Below are 12,640 nucleotides of genomic sequence, written 5' to 3'. Positions count from 1 at the left end.
CTGCTCCCAGCCCTCCGCTAATCCCCTGGGCCACTCTGGGACTCCGGGGCCCCCAAAAGTGCCCTCCCACAGCTCCTTTCCCCAACCTCCCCGCACTCACCAGCAGCGGGAAGCAGAGCAGCCGAGCCTCAGCCAGCTCCACTCTGCCAGCTCTCAGCTGTGGCGCTCCACTTCTGCCAGGCAGGTGAGTGCAGGACCTTTCCCCAGCCTCCCCACCAGTGACATGGCTGGGGCCGGGGCAAGGAAAGCGGAGCGGGCTGGGGCCATGTCGCTCCGCTTCCCGCTGCAGGTGAGTGCAGGACCTTTCCCCAGCCTCCCCACGAGTGACATGGCTGGGGCTGGGGCAAGGAAAGTGGAGTGTGCTGGGGCCGAGTCGCTCCGCTTCCCGCTGCAGGTGAGTGCAGGACCTTTCCCCAGCTGCCTCCCAGCAACACAGCTGAGGTTGGGGCAAGGAAAGCGGAGCAGGCTGGGGCCGCGTCACTCCGCTTCCTGCCGAGGTGAGTGCACGGGGCATCGTTTCCCCAACCTCTCTGCACTCAGTGGCAGTAGGAAGTGGAGCGCCACGGCTGGGAGGTGGCAGAGTGGAGCGGGCTGGGGCCGGGCTGCTCCGTTTCCTGCCACTGCCGGTGAGTGCTTGTCAGAGTGTGGGGAGGGGTGGTGGATAGGGGTCAGAGCAGTCAGGGGACAGGGTAGGGGGTGGGGTCCTGGGGGTGATTAGGGATGGGGGTCTCTGAAGGGAGCGGTCAGGGAACAAGGGATGGGGAGGGGCCAAAGCAAGTGTGATGTAACACAGTCTCACCTATAATGCGGTGAGATTTTTTTTTTTCTCCCGCGGACTGCGTTATATCGGGGTAGAGGGGTGTATGTGTGTGTAGAGAGAGAGAGAGAGAGAGTGTAATAGTGGTGGGTGTGTGGGGGGCGTATTATCTTAATATTTTAATTGGGTCACAGTGTTCATGAAAAGAATTATTCATGGGCCACGTTCTCTTAACTGGGGTAAATCAGCATATCTTCAATGGCTTCAGTGGAGCTCAGCTGATTTGCCCCAACTGGTGATTTATGGATGTTAAAGCTTGAAGGGACCATTATGATCATCTGGTCTGACCTCCTGCCCAACGCAGGCCATAGAATTCTGCCCAGTGATTGCTCCATTAAACTGATAACTAATCCTGCCTCCTCATCCCACATGTGAAAACAGGCTTTTCCAAATCTCTTCTGATGAATTTTGTTCTTTTGAAAATCAGCGTCAAGGTACATCTCAGACTGCTAGTGCCTCGGAGTACAGCGCCACAGCACTTATGGAACTCCTGCGGGAGAAGGAGGAGAGAATTCTTGCCCTGGAAGCTGACATGACTAAATGGGAACAGAAGTACCTAGAGGAGAGCGTGATGAGACAATTTGCTTTGGATGCTGCAGCTACAGTGGCTGCTCAGAGGTAAATGATACTATTCATAGCAGGGTATTTTTCCAGTAGAATGTTGTATTTCCTACCGATGAATGTTACCCTGAGTCTTGCTTTTCCATGACTTCTTCTCTTGCCCTCCACACATCATCAGCTAAAACTCCTGGAATAGAGGTGGAGCTTGGCTGCTTTCGCAGGGATTCCTGCATAGTTGCCAGCATTTAGAAACTTTGAAGGGACTGTTCCATCAAATGAAAGAACTGTGTTTTCATACAAGTATTCATCTGAATGGCTCCTGGAAGCTGCTGACTAAAAAATAGATAGTAGAGCAGAAAAAGATTTACAAGCATCTGTCCTTGCTGCCGTCACGTGAGATGGGGGAAGCTTGGTGATTCACATCGTTTGGCCTGAATGCCACACTTGTTCACCAGACTGTTTTTTCAAATTACTTTGTGTTATTGTCCACAATATGGCTGCTAACCAGAGACACATACACAGAAATTCCACTCAAAGCAGTCGGCTGCGTAGAGATGACATCGTTTGTGGGGGCAGAGAGAGAATGGTGTCTGAAATTTGGTATCCAGCATAGATTCCAAGATGACTATCCAGAACTAAATAGGCTGCAAATAGGCTTCAGTTAGCTGGTGAGCAAGTGCTGCTACGGGGGTGCAATTGGGTAGTGCTTACATGTGATTTTATTGCTAACTGGTGCCTGGCTCCTGACAGAAGAGTGTTTTTTGGCCATTTTGTAAGCCAGATTCAAGTGCAGATGTTGCAACTTTGCTACTTTTGCCCAAGTTCGTAACTTATTACAGGATCATAGTAAAAATCAGCGAGGAGAGTTGCACCATCTGCAGTGTTAGCATTTAAAGGGTTATCTTCTCTCATTCCAGAAGCAGCCTGTTACCTCAAGGTATTAATGCTTCTTGTGCACTGTTTTCCAGCTTCTCTAAATGGCTTCTTTAAAGTGTGTCCAAGGGACATGTTGTATTTTCAGCCCACGCTGATCAATAGAAGTGTGGTCTGTTGGTTGTCACATATGGGGAGAGGACACATTAAGCCAGTTGACATTGTATTTAAATAAACAAGCAAGGAAGGTTTCCAGAGTCAGGAAAGCTCTCATCTCCACACTTTAGTTTCCTGTTTCCTTCTAACTGCTGGTCCTTAAAGAGAGAGATCTGTTACTGCACTAGCATCTGACGGTCAGAAAGCTAATTCCAAGTTAAGATTGGCCACCATTCCTCCCAAATGTTCCTCATTTCAAGGCGACACCATTTTTAAGTTTCCTGCCTGAATAGTCTCTTTGTGTTCCTTATTTTGGGGTTTTGCCATTCACTGCAACCCTGTTTGTGCCTTGGCAGAGTGAGAGGTATGCTGGCCGCTCCACTCTTAACCCTGCCAGACATGGGAAGTAAAATTGGCACATTATAATGATTTGGTAGCTCTCATCCTGTCTCAGGCTGCTGCAGTCTTAACATTATTTGAATGTGCATTTATGTTGTATGGGGCCTTCTAATTGTTAGGATCCACATGGTGGTATAATGGCGTAGCGTGATGACTGGTATTGAAATGAACAAGGGATATTATATTACCGTATTAGTTTTATTAGCCTGTACTGCATTGTTTACAATATGGGATGCTACAAAGTATCAACATAAACTCTCTTCTCATCCTATTCTAACATTCGGGCTGAGACTCTCAAAACCACCTAAGGGGTTTGGATGCCCAGTTCCTATTTGGTGTCCGTATCCCCTAGCTGATTTTGAAAATCTCAGTCTTGAGTGTTTGGTGTGTGGTGTTTTTAACCTAAATGGCAGGCTGGTCTTCCTGGGATGTGTTGAAAAAAAAGTCTATCTGAAATGTAAGTGTATAGCAGCATTAAATGCTTAGTGTGGGTTTAGTAGACTATGCAAAGATTGCAATGGGGCAGTGGTTCTCAACCTGCGTCCCAATCAGCACAGAGCTGTGGCCCATGTGACATCCTCAAGGCCACACAGGTAGTATTGGATGTGGCCCACATAACACACTAATGGTAAGTAGGTTGAGAACCACTGCAGTGGGGGAACCCTAAGTGTGTGGCATAGAAGTTAAAGTGAAAGAGTGCTGTTTATGCTCCCTATCCAACCAGTACCCAACACATTTGAGCTCTAGCCTGTAGGAGAGGGGACTATATATCTGAAATCATCAGACATAAATTCACTATATTCTAGCTTAAAAGGGAACATACATGTCTAGCCTCTCATCCTGGCATGCCATTTCCCCTACATCCTTGTCCTGGACTACACACAAACGTGCCTGGGTTTAACTAAATCAGTTTAAAAACACACCTTTAGATGAGCAGGATTGTGTGTAGAGTAGGCCCTTGTTTTTAGTGACTTAAGGCATCTCTGTTGTTTCTTTAGTGCTGGGAAATGGATTTTCCTGGTTCGAGGTCCATAGCCAGAAATGGAGACCTTGAACAAGCCTTTACTCAAAGAAGTGGATATCTTTGTTAAATAGTTTTGAGAGATTATTGTGTGCTGTTGGGATGAGGACAGTGGATTCGTATGGTCCTTTATCTGCTATGCTGCTCATTCTCAGGGACACAACTGTGATCAGCCACTCGCCTAATGCTAGCTATGACACCTCCTTGGAAGCTCGCATTCAGAAGGAAGAAGAGGAGATCCTGATGGCCAATAGGCGGTGTCTTGACATGGAGGGCAGGTAAAATGCAGTTCGTTCTCAGACAGCTTCTTGTGCATTGTAATTTTAAGTTGATGGCTGGGGCAGGCTATTGCAAATCATCCCGTCGGGGTATGGTAGCCTCAATTATAGCAATGAAATATCAGAGATACCAGGTTGTGCTCACTTGGTTGAACAAAACAATTACATTTTCTTTCGCTATTGATATGGTTTGGATTCATAAGTAAAATGCCCCTCAGACTGTTGATTCTATTTATTTTTTTAATGTTCTGTCCCTATTTGTCTGCTCTTCTTGTTCCTCTTCAGCACCTTGATCCACACATGTGCCTCTCACACCAAGCTCAGAGAAATTTGGATCATGTCTTAACATTGTGGTTCCATGGAGGTGTTGGTCTTGGTGTTTAGCACAGTGCAGGTTCACTGAAGAGCATTAATCTCTCCTCTTCCTTATCCCTTTGCTGTCTGGACACAGCTCTTGGATCTCAAACGGCCTCTGCAGTTGTTGTGTCCAATAGCCTGAGATGGGCAGCTCAGTGAAGGTCTCTCAGGTGTAGAAAGTCTTGTCCATGATCTGGCCCTATGGCATGGTGAGCCAGTGAGCACCCATTATTCAAGCCAGTTAGCTCAGTTGCATTCTCTTTAACAGAGAGCTGCACTAATTCCCCGAATGCCTAAAAAGCAAGGGATAATTACAAGAGCACAGTGGACTTTTGAAGCATCAGTCTGAAGATACTGTTCTTTTTGTTATCCTCTCAGGATAAAGACTCTCCATGCTCAGATCATTGAAAAGGATGCCATGATTAAAGTCCTCCAGCAGCGCTCCCGGAAAGAGACCAGTAAGACAGATCAGCTGTCTTCAATGAGACCAGCTAAGTCCCTGATGTCAATTTCTAATGCTGGATCAGGCTTGCTGTCCCACTCTTCAACCCTGAGCAGCACTCCAATATTGGAAGAGAAGAGGGAAGACAAAAGCTGGAAGGGCAGTTTAGGTAACATTGTAACCCTTACAAAAGCACTGCCAGCTATGTTAAGGGAACGCGGTCTAAAACCACTCGGGGGGAGTGTGAGCAATGGAAGGACAGTGTACTGACCAAGGGTGCTAGGTGCGCTACAAACAGATACAAAGATGTGGTCACTGGCCTGAAGGGCTCGCAGCCTTTATTTGGAGAAAATGTGTTGTAATTGGTCCAAGTTATCAGTTATATTTTCTGTAGATGGCTTGGGGCCCAAACCTACTCCCATTGCTGTAAATGGGAATTTTTTGCAATTAACTTCAGGATGAGCAGGACTGCACAGTAGTGGGCCGTAGAGGGGAACCAGCATTGTCTAGTGGTTGGAGATAGGTCATGGGAGATGAAACATATTCCAACATTATCTTTATAGTGCTGAGTGACCTTGGTTTTCCCAACCTCTGTGCCTCACTTTCCCTGTCTGTAAAATGGGGATAATGCAGTGCTTCATAAAGCACTTTGAGATTGGCAGTTGAAGGGTGGGGGGAGTGCAAAACTGTGAACTGGACAGAACTAGTGCTGCAATGCTTCTTGTACGTAAGTGCTTTCAAATCTGCTTCCCTTTCTGTCCACAAAGGTGTTCTGCTGGGTCCAGAATGTCGCTCGGAATCCATTCCTTCAACTCCCTCACCGGTCCTTCCCTCCACCCCGCTGCTGTCTGCACACTCGAAAACAGGCAGCCGAGACTGCAGCACGCAGACAGATAGGGGAAGTGAACAAAATAAAGCTGCTTCCTCTGCTATGGCCCTTGTACCAGGGCGACTCCCCACTACCAGTGTGCCCTACAATTCAGACAAAACAGGTAACTAGACCCAACTGGTCTCCAGTGGGACATTGGTATGAAGTCAGTGTAATTGCTCTCCCAGGATGCTAGTCATGCAGAGCCTTTTGGGGTTGCCAGTCGTATGGGTTTAGTTGTTGGTAGGGTGATATGAATTAGATGGTTATCACAGTAAAGGCCGGGTCTCAGAGGGCCCTTTGGTGAAACGTTAGTGCTAAAGGGACAGACTTCTGATCTCCATTACGTTTGTGTAAAGCCATAGTGACTATACTGGTTTTAACGCAGTCACTGCAGATTTATACATCACTGCATAACTATGAAAGAGAGAAAGTAAAGAAAGAGAGAAAATCTGAATTTTTAAATTTAAAAAGCTGCCATCAGACTTCCAGCCACCATCACCAACTGCCTTTATGAATAAGCAGGAAACTCCCTTGTTCCAGTCCTATCCCCACTGTAGCTGTAGTTGGCAACTGGAGTTACAGCTTGATTCTTTCTGTTCTGTTTCCTCCTCTTGATATAGATGGGCCAGTTTTCCACTCCAGCACTTTGGAAAGAAAACCGCCTGTTCACAGCTTGGGGCAGGACCTCACTGATGCAGAAATGGTGGAATACCTCATCTGAAAGGCTGAACTTGTATCAAAGCTGGGACACAATAGCAAGAATTTTTTTTAAAAAGACATTTTTATTGGAAAAAATATAGTACCTGAGTAATAAAGGAACACTCAGCTCTTCGCTCTTGTATATTAGGTCTCAAAAATGTGGACAGGTTAATTTATGATTTGTTCTAAATTATAAAATACTTGTTCTTTGAAAGCGGTTTCCTCCTCTCTCTTCCTCCTCAAGCTTGTTATTAATACTGGATCTGGTAATGTCTGGATAAAACCAAGGTCGTAAATGCACTAAATTCTATTTTTAATTTCAGTATTTTTAAAACCTTGTATTTTAAAAAAATTAGTACTTACTTTCACAGCAGTCGGTTAACTTCATTTGAACATTGCCAAGATGGGCGTAATGACTCTGCAAATTTATTGAGCACCAGGTCACACAATGACCACGTAACATCACAACTAGATTGGGGTGCTTTGTTCCTAAATGTCACTGAAGGCTCCAGAGTACAGGTATTCTGAGTAGCTTTGTAAAATTTGTAGGAGATGATCAAGGGAGCTTTTTTCTCTGTTACCCTCAGTAGTATGAAGTCAACATGGATATCCAGTATTCCAGGGCTGGAATGATTTCAATCTTCACAATGTGGTCGTGCACTTTTTTGTTTTTTTTGTACTCTGTCGCAGTCACATTGTTTTTAATAGCTCCAGAGATTGTGATGTTTGTCATTTTCAGCAGTGTCAGAGGGTCCCCAGTACTTTTATACATATATAATTTTGAGTAATTTATACAGTAGATAATAAAATAATATATTGCGTTCAGGTTTTAAGTTAATAAATATGAAGAAACTGTGGGCCTAATCCTGATCTCAATAACATCTGTTTTTCACCATTGTAGCTCCACTGTCTTCAGTGAAATTACTCTGAATTTCCACCAGTGTAGGTGTTCAGCCCTGTAGTATTTGAATATTAGCAACTTGATCTGCTGCATTAGACCTTGACAGAGAATTATTTTTGGTATATTTCCCTCTATTTCAAATCTCTTTCTAGTTTGTATGTCCCTCATTCCATGAAGTAAGGGATTCTCTGTTCATATAGCAAGTGTCCAAGTTAGTACCTTACACAAGGTAAAGGGTACAGTTGGTTATTGTCCAAAGTTTCAAGTGGCAAATTCTGTGTCCTTCCAAAATATTTCCCTCTTCTAACTGGAGAGAGCAGCATTTCTATGTTTTAAAGTATTTAAGGGAGTAAGTTTCACATCTGTTCATAGTCAGTTTCACTTTCAGGTTTTTAGGAACTAGCCCAAATGCTGCAGTGCTTGAGTTGCAAATCCTGCAGGGGATGTTCAGACGCATTTTAAAAAAGGCTTGTTTTGAGTTTTTTTTTCTTTTTAATTTTATGAAAACACTTGTATTAATATTAGTTTGTTTTAAAACACTTGGTTTACTTAAATTTGATGCCTTTACCAGACAGTGCTGCTAAAGCATCTCAGCTGATCCCAAAATTCCACTACAGCATTGTAACAACCAAAACTTGCCATGGAGTGAGGTAGCTTCATGTTAAAGCACCAAGCCTTATCCTGCAACTGGGCTTAGTACCCTTAACTCCCACTGAGTAGAAAGCACTTGGCATCTTAGTGCATTAGGCCCTAAACTGCAATGGGCGTAGGAAGGCTGCAGCACTATCACCTATTGGTACTATGTCTTCTAGCCTCTGGCTTATCAGCTTTTAAAAGGGTCAAAGTAATTGGCCTTAACAGATCAGTGGAAGCAGCCTGGATTTTACAGGGGAGAAGAAAACCCAGAAAGATGTCCCCCATTAGTAGGCCTCAGATACCTTTCTTGATCTTCCTCCTGTCCCAAAATTAACACTGTAATGCCTGAATATCAGCTCAGAGTGAGATTATACTTTACTCGAAGCAATCATTTAGCGGAATGGATCATGCTTTACTCTTGAAAGTCAGTTCCTCTTGGTCCTGGTGGGTTTACTGCTTGCTAATTTTAATCATTGAGAAGTCTTAGAACCATAAAAGTTAGAGATGGCAAAGTATGTTGGTAAGAGATGGCCCCAGTGCAAATACCGTGACTTTGCCACTGACCTCTTTCTCTAACAGCCTGAATCCACCCCCCAAACTGGACACCCACAATGTGTGGGATAATTCAGAGCTGTATTTTAAGAGTTGGCCCATCTCTACCACATAGGTCCTCGTCTTTCCTCTTGGCCTCTGCAGAATTGTTCCTTAACATTCATTCTGTTATATTTTGTCCAGGCAAGTGTTCTACCCCTTTCCATGGGGATACCCATCAGAGCCTCATAGTTCTCACTGTTAGAAATAGCTAATGTTCTCTTTTGCTTAATTTCATTCCATGACATCAAGTAATGCCTACCCTGGATGATTATAAATAATGCCTCTCCTCCTTTGTAGTCACTGGAAGCATTGTGTGACCGTATCTGTATTCCTGCCATAGGATTGTTGCCGTTGTGCATTTTGTGGGCTGGGTTTAATACAGTGAACAGCTAGGGAGATTGAGAACATAGCTGTGAGAGAGATTCAGTGTGAGAAGTGTAAGTCTTTTTGTTAGTCTTTCAAAGTTTGGAAAAACTGTACCTTCTTGAGTGCTACTCAGAGGCAGGTAAGGAATGTTACATCCTGTGCCCATTAGTCCATTCTAACTCAATTGACCTGCATTGGTACTAAAATGTATGGATCAATTATGCACATATATCTGATTGGGTAAACTCCAGTTTGCCTAGGTCCGTGTGTGTTGATGATTAGGATGGACCAGTCATCACTGGTTGTTTGTCCTCCCCCAACTCATTCCTTATAACAAAATTCCATTGTAATTATTCTAATGAAGAAAAGAAATAGGGGGTTACGTTTTCTGAATGAAACACAAAAGTTGCACGGCAATGGTTTCCTCCTGAGAATGCAGGCTAGAAGTCTCAAGTAATGCAAAACTTCAGTATTACATGGTGACTTTGGCAGTTCTGTGCAAATGTGAATGAGTTTGGAAGGAAACATTTCCCACAGCTTCACATTGCTTTAGTTAATTTCCCTGCTTTCTAGCATTGATATAATGAGTTAAGTTTTTTTATTAGTCAGCCATTTAAAAAAGGAAGCAAGCAAAAAGAAAGTTGTAGTATTCTTGTGTGATCTGGAGATCTGAGGTCCTTTTGCTGGGCTGACAAACTAGGAGCCATCAGGAATATGTGCTTTCCCCTAAGCCTTCCCTGAGTGATCCTGATGTGAATCTAAATACGCTGCTTTCTTTGGGGGAGACGTGTAATATAGTTTTCAGTCTTTTGCTGTACAGATTTTTCAGATTTGTTTTTAAACAGAAGCTACTTAAAGAAGTCAAACTGCACACCTGGTCCTTTTCTTTCTGTAGACTACTTTCTACTGAAGTAAGATTGTAATTCAAAGTAATTGCAATGACCTTAAATCTTAAACCAAACTTTAGACTAAGAGTTTGTCTTAAACTCGGGTATTAGAAGCAGAGTTGCAGCTTTTATAAGGAAAACCTCATATTCCTCTTTGTAGAGCAGAACAAGCATACATTTTTCATCTCTTTCTCTTCCCCTTAAATGCTCACGTAGTGTCCAATTCCACAAATGCTTTCCATGGGGAACTCCCTTGAGATTTGATGGCCCAGGGGACTGAGTAATAGGAGACAGAGACTTTCATCACTAGATGATTGGTTCAAATCTGGCCCCATGTCACTAGTGACTTTAAATAGCTCCCATCTAACAGCTGTTTGTTGATTAAATGAGTTAGTGGGTTTTCCTAAGAGCTATCCATGTGGCTGGTTTGCAGGATTCACCCAAAAGTTACCAAGAACTCTGCATGCTCCAGGAGCCCATTGCTCAGATTATGTGTTGCAATAGTCTCTCTAGACATTTGTCCAGTGAATCCTATTACTAGCAGCCACCAAAGAGACTGTTGTTTATCTGGTCATTACAATGGTGGCAGTGTAACACTGCGCATTTAGTATGGACAGACTTTTTTTGGCCTTATTTAAACACCCATTAGGACTGGTGAGCGCCAGCACAGGATTTACTGTAATTCTCCACACCGTGTCGAATGTGCCTGGGGGTTTTCTTTTCATATATTCATATTGGAACTTTTTAAAAAGCTAGCAATTTTATGTCTAGAAAGTAAAAGACAGTAAATATAATTGTACTATTGTATTTATGAAGAAAATACTTCTTTTCCTCCCCCCAAAAGATCTTACTCTAGGGTGGTTTTAGTTTTTGATTTCTAGTAATGTTTCTTAGGCTTTCAGGAAAGCATTGAAACCCATCTTGTTTGCACTATTGTGTAAATGTAAAACAAGTGCTGAGCTAAGGAGTTTAGATTAAAATAACAGGCCCTTCCCTCTCCTAACTCAAGCAGAGCCTTTGGGGCTTTTGTTTTAGTTCTCAAATGTTTAAATAAGTTTTCAGTCACCTCCGCTTTCTGGCTGGGACCAAAAGCAGAACTGTTGAAATAAATCTTGGGTGACTTGTCCCTTGGGGTTCCACTCAACATCCACAGGTCAACTCAATACTGATCAGAACCTTTAGAGGTTTGCCTCTCCATAGAGTCAATGGTAAAATTCCCATTGACATCAGTGGCTCTGAGAGAGATTCTCCAGGATTCTAGTTCTCTAGTTCTCCATTTATAGACTAGTAATTGTTAGATGGGTTACCATTTTATACTCTCTTGGTTTTCCTTTCCCTGGAGTTGTGACCTACAGGGAAGAGCCAGAAGAAACTGACCAATGTGCTGCTTATCTTTAGGGTCCAAAATATCAAACCATGAATGGAAATACGATAAGTGTGCTATTTAACAACCTTAGAAAATGTATCAAGAGAATGGTCTTTTTTTTTTCTATATAAATCTATATTAAAATAAATTGTGTGGATTATTTTTTTCCTTTTTGTTTAAACTGTCAAGCTGATTTCATAATTGGGGAATGAGCTGTTTTGTAACTCACTTGTTGAAATAGCCCTAAAATCTTTGAAGAATGTGGCAGCTTTAGTTCTTTTTTAAAAAGTGTAAATATGCACTAAATCTTTTGTAAATGTCTGTATTATCATGTCTGTAGTTACCCATAAAAATATCTTCAATGTGTTTTAAAATGTGGATCCTGTGTTTTTGAAATTTATTTTTATTATCAGTTTGCTTTTTTTTGTTTTTAATTACCACAAACATTTTCTTTCTGTCGAAGAAGTTTATTAAAACTCAGCTCAATTCACTTTGGGACCTGATTCTAATCTTACTTACACAGGGGTAAATCGGAAATCACTTCACGGAAGTAAATGGAGTTTGCACCACTGTGAAACCAGTGTAAGACGAGAATCCAGATCTCTGGCTCGCATTTTCAAAAATGTGGTTGAAACATGGGGAAACTTCTGTTTTTTCAATGGGGGGGGGGGGGGAATGTGTCCCTTTTTTAGTTGAAAAATTTTTTGGTCAAAAAAGCAAAATGTGAATTTTTCCAACCAATTATATAGCAGGTCAGAAAAAACAGGATCAATTTTTTCTGAAAAATGTTTCACAAAAAAATGTTTTCCCTCCTCTGCCTCCCCCCGCCCCCCCCAGTTGAAAATTTTAAATTTGGAACATTTTGACTAGCACTAACAATTTAGGGTTAGTTTGGTTGCCCAATTTGAGAAGGGCTCACTGTTTGAAAATCTGGCCATTTTTGGATGCCTGAAATGGGGCACCCAAAATCACAAGTTACTTTTGAAAAGATTGCCCTTTGTCTTTAAGCTGCTGATGTAAAGTTAATTTGTTTACTTTTGGTATGAGTTGAATACTTCCATTTCTTTATTTCCCCCCATTTATCTTGCACTGGAAGGGAAAGAATGCTCATCATCTAGAGGTGAGTAGGTCTCAGCAGGCTTGTTGGAGTTGATGTGTTTTCATTGTTAATCTTTAGAAGAGGAACTTGATATTTCTCATCTTCATGAGCTGCCAATAGTTTCTTAAATAATACTGGGTCAGCAAATCTGGGAGCCAGAGGTTAAATTAAAACAATTGGTCAGAGCACTATAGAAATTTTAATGAAGGGTGGGTGTGTCTCTGTCTCCTTTGCTTGCGAGCTCATTTGTCTTGTTTAGCTGTGCAATCCGTGGACAACGGCAATGGCTTTCTGCACAGTTGGCTTTTCTGCAGTGC

The 12,640-nt window shown here is 42.7% G+C and overlaps 1 protein-coding gene across 5 annotated transcripts in view; it reads left to right on the top strand.

Moving 5' to 3' along the window:
* The window catches only part of AMOT (angiomotin), a 93,371-nt gene extending 81,769 nt beyond the window's left edge, over positions 1–11,602 (top strand). For all 5 annotated transcript variants that reach the window (XM_050964628.1, XM_050964627.1, XM_050964629.1 and 2 more), the window contains 5 exons: positions 1,245–1,435; positions 3,983–4,105; positions 4,841–5,073; positions 5,672–5,896; positions 6,396–11,602. In XM_050964628.1, the coding sequence (XP_050820585.1) occupies positions 1,245–1,435; positions 3,983–4,105; positions 4,841–5,073; positions 5,672–5,896; positions 6,396–6,496 (873 nt within the window). In that variant the 3' untranslated portion in view covers positions 6,497–11,602. The remainder of the gene's footprint in view (positions 1–1,244; positions 1,436–3,982; positions 4,106–4,840; positions 5,074–5,671; positions 5,897–6,395) is intronic.
* Positions 11,603–12,640: the final 1,038 nt, after the last annotated feature.

The sequence above is a fragment of the Gopherus flavomarginatus genome, chromosome 8 (genome assembly GCF_025201925.1).
Source record: "Gopherus flavomarginatus isolate rGopFla2 chromosome 8, rGopFla2.mat.asm, whole genome shotgun sequence".
In the NCBI taxonomy this organism is placed as follows: domain Eukaryota; kingdom Metazoa; phylum Chordata; order Testudines; family Testudinidae; genus Gopherus; species Gopherus flavomarginatus.
The sequence above is the reverse complement of the archived record's forward strand: the minus strand, read 5'-3'. Positions and strand labels throughout refer to the sequence as shown.